At 56.4% G+C, this 17,794-nt stretch overlaps 1 protein-coding gene across 5 annotated transcripts in view; it reads right to left on the bottom strand.

The window, feature by feature from the left end:
• COL27A1 (collagen type XXVII alpha 1 chain) overlaps positions 1 to 17,794 on the bottom strand; it is a 130,298-nt gene that overhangs the window by 86,066 nt on the left and 26,438 nt on the right. For all 5 annotated transcript variants that reach the window (XR_004902320.1, XR_004902319.1, XM_036022114.1 and 2 more), the window contains exons 6-12: positions 16,260 to 16,313; positions 14,750 to 14,803; positions 5,853 to 5,897; positions 5,152 to 5,205; positions 4,697 to 4,741; positions 1,513 to 1,566; positions 599 to 643 (exon numbers count right to left, since the gene is read on the bottom strand). Coding sequence is in view for 3 of the 5 variants with exons in the window: in XM_036022114.1 (XP_035878007.1) it covers positions 599 to 643; positions 1,513 to 1,566; positions 4,697 to 4,741; positions 5,152 to 5,205; positions 5,853 to 5,897; positions 14,750 to 14,803; positions 16,260 to 16,313 (351 nt within the window). In the remaining 2 variants the exon portion in view is untranslated. The remainder of the gene's footprint in view (positions 1 to 598; positions 644 to 1,512; positions 1,567 to 4,696; positions 4,742 to 5,151; positions 5,206 to 5,852; positions 5,898 to 14,749; positions 14,804 to 16,259; positions 16,314 to 17,794) is intronic.

Raw genomic sequence — 17,794 nt, 5'->3', positions numbered from 1 at the left:
AAACCACCGGCAAATTACTTAATCCCTCTCTGCCTCGGCTTCCTCTTCCTGCCCCATAGATGCCCAGACAAGGGCAAAAACAACTTCCCACCACGATGGAGAGTCACGGGCAAAGCTGGCAGACAGGAGGTTACTGCTGAGCTCCTCCTGGTCACACCTGCCGGGGGCCCTGCCCAGTACCCCACCACCCTCTGTCCCTGAGACGCACAGGTGAAACTGGGACGCCGAGACAACAGAGACTATTCTTTGAGTGTCCTAGCCAAGACCCTGCAGTCTGAGCAGGCCCGCGGCACGGACACTCACAACCCTGACGGCAGAACCGCCACTCCCGACACAGAGCTGCACTGCAGAGCAATTGGTGCGCGCGCACACACACACACACAGAGGCTCCTGCCCAGGGCGGCCCAGAGCCCACGGGAACCCCAGCCCCAGCCGGGAAGCAGGACACGAGGACCAGGCAGCCCCGCATGCCAGCCCACACACTCAAAGCAGAGGAGCAAGCAGAGAATGCCCAGGCCGCAGGAAGACAGGGCAGTGTGGCCAGTGGGAGGTCAAGTTCCCCCATAGAGTCTGCGTAATAGACACGGAAAATCTTTACCGGCCTACCCATCTTGCCCCTCTTGCCAGGAACGCCAGGCAGGCCCTGTGGAGGAAGAGACAGGGAAGGGGTCAGGAGAAGATTCCAGCAGGGGCCAGCCAGCCCCCAAGCACGAACAAGAGGAAGTCCCAGAGGGCCTAGCATCCAGGACACGGGCACAGTGGGTACCAGTTACGTGCACAGCAGATGGATGGCCCTTGCACTCCATGAAGGTGGGTATGCATGGACCTGAACTGGGGAGATGCCCCCCAAAAGTACCCAGTGTTCCTGGTATTCAGCTGGTGCTTAATAAGTGCTTCTTCTGCTTTCCTAAGATTCTCTATACCCAGCTTGGTGATGGGGTTACATTTGAGTCCCAAATATGTGCTCAGGCAGGGAGGGGACAGAGAGGAAAGTCCAGAGGCCTGTGGGCCGCACAGTCTCTGGACTCCACTCTGTACTGAGAGCAAAAGCGACCGTAGATGATGCGCACGGCTGTGTTCGATAAAACTTTACAAGACCAGACGACTGGCAGGATCGAGCCCACAGGCCATAGTTTACAGACACTTGATCTGAAATATAAAATGGGCCAATTTCTCGTTTGCTGGAAGCCCTTCAGAAGCTCCTTGTGCTCTCAGAACAGAGTCCCCTCCCTGACCTTGGCCTCTGAGTAACATGGAACTGGGCCCAGGCTCTCCCTCCAGCCTCATCTTCCCTGCTTCCCACCCCACACTCCGCACTCGGACTGTACTGACTGCTAAACGTGCCACGTGGTCCTAGTCCCTGACTTTGCACACTCTGTTCCCTACGTCTGCAAGGCTTCTGCCTTGCCGTGTCCCCATAGTGGATTCCTATGCAACTCAGGGGCACCTATCAAGGAGGGGTGCCACCCCGCGGGGGGGCGGGGAAGGGGTCAATAGAGAAAGCATACTCACTCGCTCTCCATCGGACCCTGGCAGACCGAAGAGCCCTGGGAGCCCGATGTAGCCCTAGGAAAGAGCAGGTGGAGGTCAGAGGGGCCGAGGGGTGGGGTGTGGCCGGCCCGACCCATCCCAGTCCCCTCGCTGCCCTCCCACACTCTGGCTCCTCTTCCTGGCTGGTGGCAGTGGTGGCTCTGGTGGCTCCTCGACGACATAGGCCTTGAGGCAAGTGTATATGCCCATGGACTGCATGGTGCTGGCTCCCACGATGTAGTCCAAAGGCACATACCCTCACGCCAGGGAAGGGCACGGGCGCTCTCAGGGGGAGGCCCGCCCCGAGCCGGGGGCTCCGGGACCTGCAGGAAGGAAGCTCTCAACTGGGTTAGATGCTAGAGTGGCACCAGGCCCCTCCCACCCCTCCTGAGACACCGGGAGGCACCTATGGCTTCTGCCAGGCCTCCCCGTAGGCCTCGAAGGCCTAGGATGTGGGGCTCCCATTCACCTCTGGCCTTGAGGCTCACAGCGCCCCGTGGCCGCCTGAGTGCCGGCAACAACAGCAGCTGCCACCCCAGCCAGCCTGCTGACGTTCCGCCAGGCACCTGTGTACCACCACATCCAACCCTCCCAGGAGCCTGCAGACGGGCCGTCATCCCCTCACGGGACAGACTACGGCTCTGCAGATCAAGGGATATAACTAGTCAGGGGCAGAGCCCACCACCCTAGAATACACCTGAGTTTCTGTCTCTCAGCCTTTATTCACACTGTGTCCCCCACCAGGCACGCTCTTCCTACCCCCACGATGGCAGAGCAACTCCTTCCAAGCCCAGCCGTAACGCTGTCTCCTGCGGCAAACAGCCCTGATGCCCCCAGCCAGAGGCAATCTCCTCCCTCCGCCCCGGCACCTTCTTCGCGCCTCAGTTCATAGGATTTACCACTCTCTCCACTGCATCTTCGTTACCTTTGTCCACGGTTCATGTCCTCATTAGCCTAGAACTTCTCAATGGCTCCTATTACTATCTGCACTCTCTAGATGTTAGTGGAATGACTTAAAAATGACTATAGCCCTGGCTGGCATGGCTCAGTGGATTGAGCGCGGGCTGGGAACCAAAGTGTCCCAGGTTCGATTCCCAGCCAGGGTACATTCTGGGTTGCAGGCCATAACCCCCAGCAACCGCACATTGATGTTTCTCTCTCTCTCTCTCTCCCTCCCTTCCCTCTCTAAAAAAAAATAAATAAAATATTTTTAAAAAATGACTATAACAGAAGCTAACTTTTACTGAGCACCATCTTTGTGCCAATCCCTGTTCTCAGGACTTTGCACGCACTGGCCCACTCACCACATCCCCATGACACCCCCAGGAAGTAGGTCTGATTAGTCACCCCCTGTAGAGGTGGGAACACTCAGGCCCAGAGAGGTGAAGGGTCACGCAGCTAGAATGCAGTAGAATTGGTATTTGGAATCAAATCATCAGAGTCCCGGGCCAGGCTCCTAACCATTCTACAACACTGCCTCCCACAACTAAGCAACAGTGCAGGCTTACAACCATCTGTCCTTCCCTAAAAGGTCAAGAGGTCGCAAAGCCTTCGTCTTAGCACCCAGCATGACAAGATCCATCATGTTGATAAGTGACATTTGGTGATGAAGCAAGGTTTATAACCCAGATCCACAGGTGAGAAAATGGGCTCAGAGAGGTCCGGTAACTCGCCCAAGATCCCACAGACGGTTGGTGGCAGAACAGGTCTCAAATCCAATCGCTCTGATCCCAAAGCATGCCCTCTGCTTACTTCGTAAACATGAGGCCCATGATGGCAGGGCTGGGAGGGCAGCTGACACAGCCCAGCTCCCCCAGGCTGCTTAGGGCTCTGTGACCCTGGAGAAGTGTGCTGGGCTGGACCAGCCCTCTCTCCACAGGTGGCCTCCAGCATGGCAAACATCAAGCAGCCCCAGATTCCTGTCACTCCTCCTGTCCCCCTGGCAGATCAGAGACCCTTAGTGGCAGAACTAAGGAGACCTCCCTGGGTTCAGCAGGACCCTCTGAGGTCACAGCTTGTGGGGACAGGTAGATTAAGGGAGGCTCCACATCCTAGGACAGGAGCCTCCTTGGCCGGTGCACATCACCACCTTCACCACCACCGCCGCTGCCCCCATCATCACCACCACGTCTTGGGGAGCTGGGGAGCTTGCCCACCTACCCCCTTTCCTACCTCCCAGATGCTCTCCTAACAGCTGCCTGTTAGTTCCCGGGACTGGAGCCGAGATTGTGGCCATAAATAGCTTTGGCTCAGGAGTAGAGGACACGTCATGTAGACCCGGCCTGGCTGCAAACCGTGTGACCCACTTGCTGAGCATTCTTTGAGAGGTGGTGAGCCCGGTTCTCAGAACCCCTGAGTCCTCATCTTATCTCCACCTTCGCCAGTAGGGCCATTGGGCCCCCACCGTGAGCCCAGTTTCCTGGGATGTACAAGAGAGGATTCCACCAGATCAACTCTTAGCCTTCCACACTCCACTAGCTGCCATTCAATTCCCCAGAACCTTATCTACCACCCCACAGCTCACCTGGGAGCCCCCCCCCACCTGGTGGTCCCTCCTCAGCACTACTTGCTTCCAAATTCCCAGCACCCCATGACCATGCTATAGGTAGGATGGACGTCACTCCCATTGTAAAGATGGGCAAACTGAGGCAGCTGGCTACTCAGGGTTGGCTCCCCCTTGCAGGAGGGGGACAGTGGATGCTTTATCCGTTTCCAGGCCTAGGCAGCGTTCAGCCATCAGACACCACTGGCCTCCCCAAAGGGTGGGCCCCTCAGCCTCAGTTGGGAGCAGCAGAGAGGCCTCTGAGGAGTCCAATGACACACAAAGTGGCTTGGCTTTGGTCCCCGTCACTTGGCATGTGCTGGGGCACATGGCTAGCACATGCCTGATGGTGGCAGGTGGACTGTGGCCGAGCCCCCAGCACACCCTTTGCTGCCCAGTCTGCCTGGCCATGGCTCCAGCCTGGCTCAAGGGTCCCCCATCACCAGGCCCTTCCACTGTCCCTCTGCTCTCCGGGGAGCACTCCAGGGGGAGGGTCACAGCCCCAGCCCCCCGACAGACCCCGGGTGGAGGCCTCCCAGCCCTGATCTCTCTCAGGCCCACTGGAAGGAAAAGGTAATGCCCCCCAAGGCCCCACCTGTATGGCACCTGCCAAGGCCCACTTACCCGGCTGCCTTTGGGGCCAGGGTCTCCTATAGGACCAGGTAACCCCTGAAACATAAAAGACAGTGGGGCAAGAACACATGGAGAATTTCTACTGGTTGCCAACAGCCCAGGGCGAGTTCTGTCTCCCTCTGCAGAGTGGGAATGGGTTAGACTGGAGGTCTTCACTGGGAGCCCCAGCTACCCCAGGACCTCAGGGAGGTGGCTCAAGGGCAGACTGGGTAGGAGGAGCCTCTGGAGCCCCATCCCCCACCTCACCCGAACTCCTTTCCTCTGTTCTCTTACTGAGCATCCTTGCCCTGCTGCCTGGCTCCAGCCCTCTGAACATCCCCTTCTTCAGGGCCCACCCAGCGGGTGCAGCTCCTTGGCCCCCAGCCCACCACCTCCCCTGCCTGGGGGCACCGTGGCCATCTCCACACCACCATGGCCACAGAGCTTCCAGAAGCCATATACTGCACCTGCCTGCCAGGGTAACCTTTGGCCCCTGGGCTGCCCTCTGGTCCCGGCCGCCCCTGCAAAGGAACAGAGAGAAACATGAGGCAAGGAGAGACCCTGCCCAGCTCCAGGTCGGAGGGGTAGTGGGGGACTGGGGCTCACAATGGACAAAGAGAAGGGCGGGAATGTGAGCTGAAACGGGAGGAAGGGGAAGCCACTGGCCTGCTGGGCCCACAAGCCCACCTCTCTGTGAAACCGGTCAGACCAGCTCAGAGGGACAAAACCCCCTGTGCGGGCGGCCCAGGAATAAGAACACACTGAGGAGGCCTGGCTGGCTCTCCGCGCTGGCAGCCACTGCTGTTTGATTTGGGCCAGGGGAGCCAAAATTCCTGCAAAGCCCGTGGCGGCGTGTATAATATCCCCTAACATCGCCCGGAACAGGCCTGCTATTCATGGCTCTAACCAGAGCTGAGCAGCTCGTGCCAATGCCGGGCCAGTGTGGACTCCAGCTCTTTCAGGCAGATGTGGCCGGGGGGGGGGGGGGGGGAGGCAAGGTGGGGTGGGCTGGGTGGGGTTGGGGTGGGGGCCCCAGCAGGACGGGAGGCACAGCTGCCTGGCTCTGGGGCTTGCTCATGGAGCAGGGCCCGGGAGGAGGAGGCCAAGGACAGGCAGGGGCCAGAATGCAGGAGAGCAAGCAGGGTGGGGCCGTGGCCACGGTCCTCACCTGTTCTCCGGGGTGCCCCGCCGGTCCAGGATAGCCCTTGAATCCCTGTGGGGAAAGGAACCGCGTCAGGCTGGGAAGCCACATCTGCGCCTGTGGACCGCAGAGGCCGAGCCTCCCTGCCTGCCTTTTCAGCACTGCACGCACCACGGCAGGGACGCAGTGCACCGTCAGTAAATACCCGCTGAGTGGATACTCGTACGTCAGGGTTAGTTGGTGCCTCTGGTTTCCTCTCTGCTGCTCACGGTTCTGGACCAGAAGCATCAGAGGGACTGACTGCTCACTCCTTGGGCAGAGTCTGTGAGCTGAACTGACATGCAGCAACCAGGACAGACCGATGTTGTATGGTAACCATTTTTTCCCAAATCCAGTGAAAGGGTGTGACCACCAGAAGCCGAGGTGGAGGGAGTTCTTAGTGGGTGGGTGGACGGATTTGGACCTCCAGGTCTAGGATATGCCCAACCACCCTATGATTCTGGAACCTTCTGTCAGGACCTGCCCCTTCTCAGGAACCCCCTACTAGAAAAGATCTCACACATACTGGCTAAATATATTAGCCAAAATAACTGCCTGCCTGCCCCTCACTGGTTCCAGCAGCATTCCAATGGGACGGAGGCCACCCAAATGCCTGATGGAGGAGTCTGGCCACACCCCGGCACCAACCTGACCCTCTGTCCCCATGGCCCAACTACCATGGCTCAAGGCCAGGTCATCTAGGTCGAGAGAACCAAAGGGAGTGTGTGCTTTCAGGCAGTGCTGGGCATGACCCCTCAGTCATCTTCTGAGTTGGGAGCTCTCCGAAGGGAACCCCTAGACATCAAGCTTCCATCAGCTTAGGGCTGCTGTGGAGTGAGACCGAGCAGGGGGGCTTCCACATCAGGGCGGCGGCGCTGATCTCTACGAGAGCCCCCACACAGGGAGCCCTGGGCTTGGCCCAGCCCGTTTCTGGCTGACTGGGCAACTCTGGGTGGGTCACTGCCCTTCTCTCTCTGGGACTCACATGAGGGGGTTGGAACTCTGTGTCCCTTTCAGCTCTGGCATTTGAGATCTGGAGTTGCAAGGCTCCCCCAGAGGGTGCCACCCAAGACGCCAGAGCGCACACACGGGTGCACACACCTGATGCGAGCAGAGCCTTTATGGCTGCTCGCTCAGGACAACTCCCACGTGACTTCCTCCAGCCCTCACAGCAGCCGGACGAGGGGCGGGGAGGGATCATCATCTCCATTTTGCAGCGGACAAAACCGAGTCTCGGAGAACTGCAGCCACTCACCCCGAGTTCCATGGCTAAGGACCAGCAGGTTCACACTTACCACAGGGTCCTTCTGACACCCAAGGCCACCGAGAACCTTGGAGACATCCCAGGCACGCACAGAGCACCCCCACAAGCCCCCAAGAAGTGGGAATCTTAATTATAAAAAGCAGAGTCAGGTTGACCCAGGAGGTTTGGGGAGTTTACAAGCATTCCTTCCATACCTACTCATGCCTCAGACGGCCCAGCAATATGATTGCATCTCAGTAAGGACCCATGAGATAGGTTCAGTACAGCTGGGTAAGGTTCTTCCATGTGGGCATGTGCTCTTTTCCCCAGTGGGCAAACTGAGGCACAGACCACAGCCGGTGCGGGCATGCAGCATGGTTAAGATCCCTTGGTTTAGATTGCTCTGGGTTCCTCTCCTGCTTCACTGTGGGCTAGCTGTGTGACCTGGGGCCCCCAATGTCACCTCCCTGAGTGCTGGTTTCCACTCTTGTAAACTGGGGAGACGATGGGCGGCTCATGGGCTGCATGATATAGTGAGTGTGAGGCCCCTGGCACAGTGTCCGGCATTAAATTCCAGGGCCCTGTAATGACTGGCTGCTGCTACCCTTGTGATCCTCCCGCATTTCATTCATTCATTCAACATTTGCCAAACGTTTAGGCGCCAGCACCGTTCTACACATGGGACAAATGGGAAGACAAAACCCCCCGCCTCCGCGGAGTTCACAGTCCAGTGAAGGAGACACAGAACAGGTAAATACGAAGGATAATGTCTGGGGAAGGGAGAATGGGGAGCAGTCGCTTTCACGGTGCAGAGTTCCAGGTTTGCAAGAGTCCTGGAGATGGTTGCACGACGTTGTGAGTACACTTCACATGACAGAGCCGCCCACTGACACAGGGTGAAGATGGTAAATTTCGCAGAGTTTTGTAACCATAATTAAAAATTAAACTTGAAAAAGAGATGATGTGTGGGAGTGACCGGCGCCTTGAAGAAAAGCAAGCAGAGTTAGAGGCCAGAGAGCAGCAGGGTTGAGGACAGGGAGCCTGCAGGGGGGCAGGCAGGGAAGCCGCTCTGATGAGTGGAATGGGGTGAGAGAGCCAGACATGGGACTGGTTCTCTGGGAAAAGGCATTCCCGGCAGAGGGAATAGCAGGTGCGGAAGCCCTGAGGCAAAGTCACTCTCGGGTGGGTTCGAAAAAGAATGAGGTCCCTGTACCTGGAGCAGAATGGTGAAGGGTGAAAGGCAGAGGGGTGGGCGTGGTCAGGGAAGAAGCAGGAAGCCAGTGCCTGCAGGGTGGTGATATGATGGGAAACCATGGAAGTTTTTGAGCAGAGATGTGTCACGATAGGATCTATATAATCACCATTAGTATTATCTTTTTAAATTATTATTATTTTTAAATTTTTATTTATTTTTTAAGATTTTATTTATTTATTTTTAGAGAGGAAAGAGATGGGGGGGGGGGAGAGAGAGAGAGAGAAACATCAATGTGCGGTTGCTGGGGGCCATGGCCTGCAACCCAGCCATGTGCCCTGACTGGGAATTGAACCTGCGATGCTTTGGTTAGCAGCCCACGCTCAATCCACTGAGCTACGCCAGCCAGGGTTAGTATTATCTTTCTCCACTTGGAATTTGCAGAAAAGGAAGAAAAAGCAAAGCCTTTGAATTGAGCCTTGAGCCCTAGGCTGTGTGACGTGGAACAGGCAATTGCCCTCTCTGAGCCTCATTCTGCCATCCTCTGCCTGCCTTGAGGGCTTGTTGCAAAGACCCAACGCAATAATGGGGCAGGGATCCCAAGAGAAGCATGAAAGGCAACTAGGGAGCCCAAAGGTCACTGGCTCCTTGGACTTCCTCGGCAGCCACAAAGAAACTTTCTGGAAACCAGTGCTTTAGCAGAGAACTGTGGCCAGTGAAATCCCAGGAGGAGATTTTAAGCAAACCCTTTACTCAGGACACAGCTGAAAGGAAACCAGTGAACCTTGGGGATATGAACCCTAACCTCCCTATGCCTGGCTCAGCACTAAAGCCTTAAATACACCTGCTCATTAGCTCCTTGCAATCAATCCTAGAGGTAGGAATTACTGGGCACACTTGCCAGTTGAGGAAACTGAGGCTTGGAGAGATAAAGTGACTTTCCTGAGGCCACACAGCTTCCCAAGGGCAGTGCCCAGCTGTGACACTAATCCCTACACACATACCAAGGCCTGACACCAGCCTAGAAGAGCCACAGGGCCACCCAGGGAAAGACCCCCTTATAGACCCACCTCCCCAGGACAGAGACTGCAGATCACTGCAACGTTACGGAGGCGGGGGATGGTCACATACCCTGGAGTACCTGAGTTGTAAAGGACTTAAGCCATCAATTTAACAGCCTCCTTTCTCACTGGACAGTCGGAGACCCTGAGGCTCAGAGAGGGGAAGAGACTTGCTCAGGATTACTCAGCAAGTTATAGCCAAGCCTGAGCTGTTCCCCAGACTCTAGCCCGGCTGGGCTGGGCTTTGTTTAGAAGGCCACAATTCCTAGGTCTCTCCCAACTAGTGGATCCTGAAGGACCTTGAACATGGCCATGAATGCCCATTTCTCCTGGCTGGACGGGAGCAGCAGAGGGAGCACAGCCACAGCATGAGGGAGGGGTGGGCAGGAGGTTTGTACGGTCCCTGAAAATACCTTCACGGTGTTTACCAAGCTGAGGCCAGCCAAATAGCTTCAAATGACAGGGCCCCAGGACCTAGGACAATCTAAACCATTATCTTCTCCAGGGCCCCAGCAATTAAGGGGCAGGCACTGACCACAAGGTGGACCCACGGGTAGTGATTGCTCCACGGGGGATCGGTGTCTGACTGGCTCCAGGAGAGAGCAGATGCTTCGGGACAGCTCCAGGGACCACGGAGGTCTCGAGGGGCCTCCTGCTGCCCAGCAGGCGGGTCTCCGCAGGACCCGTGTTTATAATAGAGCTCAGTCTATATTTTGGTTTGGAAGCCAGATTAATCATTGCTTACAATGCACAAGGAGAAACCAGACATCACCTCACTGTTGCTGCAGACAGTCTCCCCGCCAGCTAGGATGCTATTTGGGCTTTGGGCAGAGAACGGAGGGAGGTCCTGTCCTTGCCCAGGGGTCCTGGGGACCCACAGGCTCACCCCGACTCCACCTCAGCCTGTAGGAGGCCCCGGCTTCTCTTGCAGGAGAATGGAACGCACCATACTTGCTTAGTGCTCCATGAGACTCCCCTACCACCTTGCAGCCCACACGCCCCACGGGGCAATCAGCAGGATGGAGAGCCCCACTTAACAGAAAGGATCAGCAAGGAAGAAACATGCCAAGAGGTAGGGTGACCTAATACACGATACTGGGCAAGTCCCTGCCCCTCCTGGAGCTTCAGTTTCCCAGCCGGGCTCTCAGAGTACCCTACTGGCACAGAAATGACAGAATTCTGAGAGTGTGCCTTTTCTGAAAGCTGAATCCAGCAGGGCACGGCCAGGTATCTGACACCAAACTCTGCTCAGTGGGTACTTAGGACATCAGGGCAGGAAGGTTCAACTTCTGTATGGCTCATTCATTCAGCCAAGGTTTGCTGAGCCACTACAATGAGCCAGACCCTGTGTTAGGCACTAAGAATACACTGGTGAGCAAAACAAACACACTCCACACCTTCTAGAAGAGGGTATTAAATGCATGGTACGTGGAACAAAGGAGAAGCACGGAGTGCTGGGAGAGTGTGGCCAGTCCAACAGGAGCAGGTGGCATTGTAAACTGAGGCTCGAAGGGGGAGCCGAGTGGGAGGGCCGAGGGGAGCTGGACCTCAGAAATGGCAGTGGGCGTGGGCCCTAGGAGCCCAGAGCAGCTCTGCAGCAAGGGAGTCTGGAGAAGGTTCTGGGTAAGGGCTCTGCATGGAACTGGGGGTGCTACATACAGGTGGAGTGGGTAGAGCTGCAGAAAGGAAGGAGATCGCCTCAGGCAGCCTCAACCACGCTCCCCCAAACAGTCCCGGATGGCCCCCTCTGCCCTCCCATTTTATGACAGCTTCCCGCAGGTGGTGGCCAACTCAGGTGGTGCAGGCAGGGCTCACGGGCAGGGTGAGGGCTGCAGGAAGGGGCCAGGAGGAATGAGCACCAAAGCGCATGCAGGGCTGGGGGTAGTGAGGATTTCTGCACAGCAGTCGCTCAGCCTCAGCACCGCTGCACGGTGTGCTGGGTGAGCGTTGCAGGGGCAGCAGCCTTTGCATGGTAGGATATTTAACAGCATCTACGGCTTCTACCCATTAGAAGCTAGTAGCAACCCCTTCCCAGCTGTGATGACCAAAAATGTCTCCAGGCATTGCTAACTGTTCTCTGGGGCACCAAGTCACCCCTGGATCTATAGGAGGGAAAGGAGGGTCAGGCTAGGGACAGCATGGGACTCCGCCCTCCCAAGGTGCAGATGATCGACTTCTGGGCTAGTGGAGGGCAGTTAATGAGTTACTAAGCACGATGACTGATGGAGCCAGGCAGGCAAGACCTTCGGCGCTTCTCCTCTAAGATCAGCATGACCATTCATTCATTCATTCATTGAACAAGTGTATATGTAGTGCCTCCCATCTGCCAGCCTGCATTAGGTCCTGGAGAATGTAATATCTCCCTGAACACTCCCAACCACTCTATGAAGCAACTGAGGCTCAGTGAGGTGAAGCCACTGTACCAAGCTCACGTAGCAGGAAAGGGGCAGAGCTGGCTTCCATCCAGGTCTGTCCTGGTCCATGCTCCTGTCCAGCCCTTGGGAATCGGCCTGGTGAAGCTCCTCCAGCGAGCATTGCAGCTGGATGCAGAGAAACAAACCTCAGGCGGGGAGCTTCTTTTTCAATTGATGGGCCCATTCTTATTTGAGAAGCTGTGTCATTCAGCATAGTGGAGAGAAAGAGAGCCCGAGGGGCAGAGGCCTAGGTTCAAATCGCAGCTCTGCCGCTTAGTGCTCCTGAAAGGTATTTCCATTAGACCATTGGTTCTCAGTCTTGGCTGCACAGGAGAATCTGGGGCCAGGGTTCCACTCAGACCAATAGGACCAGGACTCCTGTGGTGGGGCCCAAGCTCCCCACTGGCTCTAAAACAGTGTGGGGCTGGGGACCAGAGACTTCATCTTCCTCAATGCCCCACAGGGATCTCAATTGTGTTTAACACCGTTGTTGGCACAGGGCCTGAGATACAGATACGTGTTTGCAAAATGACTGAGTGGTAGAATGAATGAATGAACAAATGAATGAACAAATGAGACCCATTTGGGTCTTGGCTTTCTCAGTTGCAAAGTGGCACAAGGCTGCCTTCCTGTCGGGAGCTATTGGGAGGACACAGCGTGATGAGGAACAGTGACTGCGCCACCTTGAACTCGCCACACTATTCAATACGGGAACCGTCCCAACCCCCACTCCTTTCTCTACCTGTTTTGTCTCAGGGCCCTTTTCATCTTCTAACGAACCTTATACTTTTACTGTTTTCCTTTTTATCGTCTGTCTCCCCTCACAAGAATAAAAGCTCTGAAGGGGAGAGACAGGAATTTTGTCTATTTATTCAGATCAGTGCCTGGTACCTAGTAGGCACTCAGTCAATTCTGTGGAGTAACGGAATGACTCGGGCTATTGGTGTCACTCTGAGGTGACACCGAAATTCAACATGCTGGCAAGCAACAAGGGGGCTGACCTCACCTTCCACCTGCCAATGTCCCCCTTCTCCGGTGATTTCCCACATGAGATGTGGCAGAACAGCCACCCAGCAGGACCAGGGCAAAGCGGCCACTGTTGCCACCAAAGACGCTTGTGGAGGAGAGATGGCTTACGAACAGTGACAATTCCAGGCAGTCGCCCACCCTGTCGGTCCTGCTTCCCCACACGGGCGACCTGAGCTCCTCCACACTCCACCCAATGCCCTCCGTGGGCAGGTGGCACAGCGCTGCCACAGACCAAATTCCTTGGGTCTGAGCCCGCCGGCCAGAGGGGGTACCCGAGGCTGTAAATGGCTTTGTCAAATCGGTTTCCAGCCACACGGAAGCTCTTCCTTAATTTGCAAAAGACAGCCCCACCCCCAGGTGAGCTGGTCCATCCCGGGACGTCTGCTGAGAGCAGGGAGCCTTGGACCCCAGGCAGGAGCCGGTCCCGTCTGTTTCCCCATCTCCGGCCACCTCTGCCAGGCTCCCACCACCGTGCGGAGCGAGACCACCACCAGCTGCTTTATGAGCCAGGACTGGAAGGAGACTTTCCACTCACACTTCATCCATCAGAACGTGCCGGAGCCCAGAGGGGAAGTGAGTGGGGAGAGGGAGCCCCTGGGTGTTCTCCGAGCCAGAAAATTCCATGTTTCCCCAGCTCACAGCCAGCCACGGGCTCCGATCTGGAGAAGGGGATGAGGGGGACCTGATGCTCCAAGTCCCTGTGCCACGGGGACCCTCGGAGCAAGGGCGGGATGGATCTGGGAGGCCCCACAGCTGTCCAGATGAGAACCAGATGGCCCAGAGAGACGGAAGCTGTGGCCACAGCTGGGAGCCAGGGTAGAAGCTTAAGACATGGAGACCTACGCCGATGTATTTACTGGAAAACTCATCAGCAATGGGAGATTTTTCTGCAAGAAGCAGCTGACCCTTGGCCTGCATTGTCCTCCTCCTGTTTCCTAGACACTTATGGTGCGCAGGCCCTGTGCTAGGCTCGGGTGAAAATAACTAAGCCAGGACGGGCTGGGGCCCTTGAACAGGGTGCAGGCTTGCAGGCTTCTGGCCCGAAGCTGTGGGTTGAGAAGGGCTTCCTGAAGTGCGCGCAGCTAGAGTTGCGTCTGAAGGATGAGGGGCCCTGGCTGGGAAGCTGGGGAGAAATCCAGGGGCACTGTAAGCCGGAGGCACTGGGTAGGAAAAGGATAGACTTTCTCTTAAGAGTGTTTAAGGAAGTAACCCCTACCCCCAGTTTGGCTGAGGCAGGGGTGGGGGTGGGGCAACATGACAACAGCTCAGAAGATACAGAGAACTTGTTGCTTTTACAGAGCCTTTGCCATCCCCTGCAGCTTACCAGGGAGGGACGAATGATGGACTCAGAGAGGGTCTAGACTTGCCCGAGGTCACCCAGCTAGGGAACAGTGGAGATGGGAGTAGAACCCAGGTCTGACTGAACCCAGAGCCCTCTCGCAATTTCTCTGCTGCAGGCCTGCCCCAGGCAGTAGGGGGTCAGGGGAAGGAGGTTACTGTCTCCATCCCAGGTGGGAGGAGGCAGAGGCACTGGGAGGCAATACACGGGCCCAAGGCTGCTGGGCAGGCTGGAGGTGGGGCCAGGCTACCGCAGGGCCTTCTGGCTCTGACAAAATTCCTTCCACCACCCTTGTACTCCTCAGGGGAGCCTCCCAGGAGCAGCTGGGCCCCTCGAAGGACAACGAACCAGGGCCACTTCTTGTCATACCTCACTCACCATGGCTGGGGGGACCTTCTCCAAGCCATGGTGTTGCCCACCCCAGGCAAGCACAGGCCCTCGCAAACCTCTCTCACCTCCCGCCAGTGTTCCCTGTGCCCACGGGAGCTGGGTTGGGGCCAGGGAGAGGCGGATGGGGGTGGGGGCAGAGGCTCCCAGAGCTCCTGCCGAATGACTCGCTTACTAGGAAGCCTCCTGGGCAAGGCAAAGCTTCAAAACCAAGGTGTACCTTTCGTCCAAGAGGTCCCGGATTCCCAGGGAGCCCAGGCAAGCCCATGTCGCCCTGCAAAACAGAGACAAGGGGGTGAGCTGGGGGAAGGGAGCAGAAACACTCTTTAAATTGAGAGCGTGACCTCTCATGGCCTGCTGTCTGTAAACAGGGCTCACAGAGGCCCAGAGGACTCCGAGGAGACTGGGGGCCTCTGAGCAGGGTGAGGGCAGCCCGCTGGGCAGGCTATCCAGTCCCTCCCCACTTAACCCAGCTGCCCCATCTGATCTGTTTTCTATGTTGGATTTTGGCATAGGGTGTCATGGAAACCGGGTCCTGTTGCTAACTATTTAAGAACCACTGTTTGAAAACCACTGCTCCAGGGGCATGTATGATATGACAGGGGCTGTCCCATTCCAATCAGCTCTCTCTCTGCCTTCTCCATCCTTGCTGGGCATGACGGTCACCGGTAGGAGGCATTGCTGCCACCACCATGAGACCTGGGAACAGACAAGCCCTGAGCAAGAGAGAAGCCGGGGCCCCCGGACTTCATCAGATCTGGGTACCAATCCTGCTCTGCACCTGGCCAGCTGTGTGATCTCCAGTAGGCCACCCACTTTGGGGGCCTCTGTTTCCTCATCTGCAAGCTGGGCTCATCCGCCCTGGTTTATGAGGTTCCCACGAGGAGCAGATGGGAACTTATATGAACATTTACACCCAGGCTAATGAATGAAAAATCTTATTGGTGAGGATGGAAAGGAATGAGCCACCCATGTCTTGGGGAAATCAAGCACAGGAGGCTGGGTTGAGAAGCAGTGTTCTGCCCATCAGGAGGACTCTTAGGCTGAGTCCAGAAGGAAGATGGACAGACTGGAGCGTTCCCTCCAGGACATGGAGGCCTGAGACGCTGGGGGACCTTACTTGGAGTTCTGGGTTCTCCTGTTCCCAAATGTCTGGCACTCCCTCCAGGCCCCTTGATTAGTTTACAGGGTGGATGCCTCAGGGAAGAATGCAATCCTCCGGTCTAAGTGCTTTCTCTCCCATGGGAGAAACTCTGGTCTCCTGGCCCTGCAGAGTTCCGGAGCCCTGAACCTTTCGCCCGTTCCCTTCCCACTCCCCTAGAAATCTACACGCATGTCTATTAACAACCTCAGAGGGCACTTTGAATGTCTTTTGCGAGCTTCCTGGGCATGTGCTACCAAGAAGCTTCTGGATGCCAAGGGTCACCTAGCAGCCCCTATAGAAAGCCTTGCAGGGCATTAGGCAAGGTGACATTCACCAAGAATGTCCGTCAGCCAAGTCTTCTGTGGGTTTTATGGCTGCAACCCAAAAGAAGACAGCAGGAAACGGCTTTGGTTTTTGGTGTAGCGAGGCAGAAGGACTTCAAGGAAAAAAACAAACCAGCGCTGATCTGCCCAGATTTTCTCACTTTCCTGTGTTGGTCAAGCAGCCACCTGGGAGGGCTATTCCAGGGTGCCCCCCACTCTCCACTCCCCTGCTTCCCTGAGCTTTGGGGTCCCTGGAAACCTACCTTCATCCCATCATGGGCCTTTCCTGGTGAGAGCCCCGGGTCCCCTTTCTGCCCCTGAAACAAAAACAATTCCACTTTGGCTGCTGAGTCCTCCAGCGAGGATGTCTCCCCACACTCTGCTCTGAGCCCTGTCCCACGCTTCAGCACCCTCCCATCCATCCCCACTCACATAGCACCCCATTACTCCAGGCTCTAACACTGATTGCATAGCTTCCCACTGACTGCATGATGACACGGTCCAAACCCCTCCTTTGGGGTCCCAAGTCTTGGGTCATCGGGTCCCAGCCATCCTGCCCAGACTGGGCTTTCCTCCCAGAGACAGGGTCCCCTCTGCCCCTTCCGCAGACCACAGCCCATCCCTCAGCCACACTCTGCACTTCCCAGCTGTCAGTCCCTGGCTCAGGCAGTCACTCCCCCCTAGAGAACCATTCTGCAGTCATCATTAGCCAAACCATAAACACTGTTCGAGATGCAGCTCGAATGTGTCCTCCCCAATCTGCACCCACACCCAGGTGATGTGACCTTGTATGTGAGCCTTGCTAGGACTGCCCCTGGGGCTCTCTGAGAGCTTCTGAGGGACACATACAAGAGACGTGCCCAGATCTTTTCAGTTTCCCAGTACGCTCGCCTCGCTATTCTAATTATGCAGGGTCAGTGCAACACCCACTTGCATCTGTGTGCAGCCGCTCAAGAGTTTGCAAAATTCCTCACCTCACTAGAGTTCCAACAATAACTCAGTGAAGTGGGCCAGGGAGGTGTTATTGACCCCGTAACATATTCAGGAAAACTGAAGCCAGAAGAAAAGAAAAAAGACTGTCTGAGGCCCTGGATGAAGCACTGGCAGAGGTCAGATTAGAACATGAAGATGAGTCAGAACAGGCAGCAAATCAGGGAGAAACTGATAAGCAGTAGGTCCTTGGTGAGCGCCAAGCACCCTCTGTGCCTAGCATTTGGGACTGTCACTGCCACAAAGATTCCAGCCCCTCAGAGCATGGGCTCAGAGAAGGGGCCTGCAGACAGGCACCAGCTGCATCCCCTCCAGGGCCGGAGAGAGTGTTCCTGGCGGTGGGCCTGTTCATTTGGCCCAACCTGGCTCAATTACTCAGGAAACAGCCCTTTGGAAAGCCGATCCACCCTGATGTCACCTTCCAAGAGCCCCTGCTCCCTGATTCTCACTCTCACTCCCACGCTCCCTCTCCCAGCTCAACCCTGAGTCAGAAGTCCTGGGGTGAGGCCAGGGACTCACAGCGGGACCTTAGGCAAGTCATTTCCCTTCTCTGGGCCCTACTGCCTCACCTTTAAAGTGGGGGCTGCGTGGCGCACACACACACAGGCATGCACACATGTGGACAGACACACATACATATGGGCACATGCACATGGGCACACAGGTGCACACCCATGCACATGGGTATATGCACATTCTGGTGCATACACACACAGGCTCACACATGCACACATAGGCGTGTGCATACACTCACACGCACATGTGGCACTTGCATGCATGTGCACATGGGTGTGCACACATGTACACA

The sequence above is a fragment of the Phyllostomus discolor genome, chromosome 3, assembly GCF_004126475.2.
Source record: "Phyllostomus discolor isolate MPI-MPIP mPhyDis1 chromosome 3, mPhyDis1.pri.v3, whole genome shotgun sequence".
Lineage (NCBI taxonomy): Eukaryota > Metazoa > Chordata > Mammalia > Chiroptera > Phyllostomidae > Phyllostomus > Phyllostomus discolor.
Note: the sequence above shows the minus strand (reverse complement) of the source record. Positions and strands in the feature narration are given on the sequence as shown.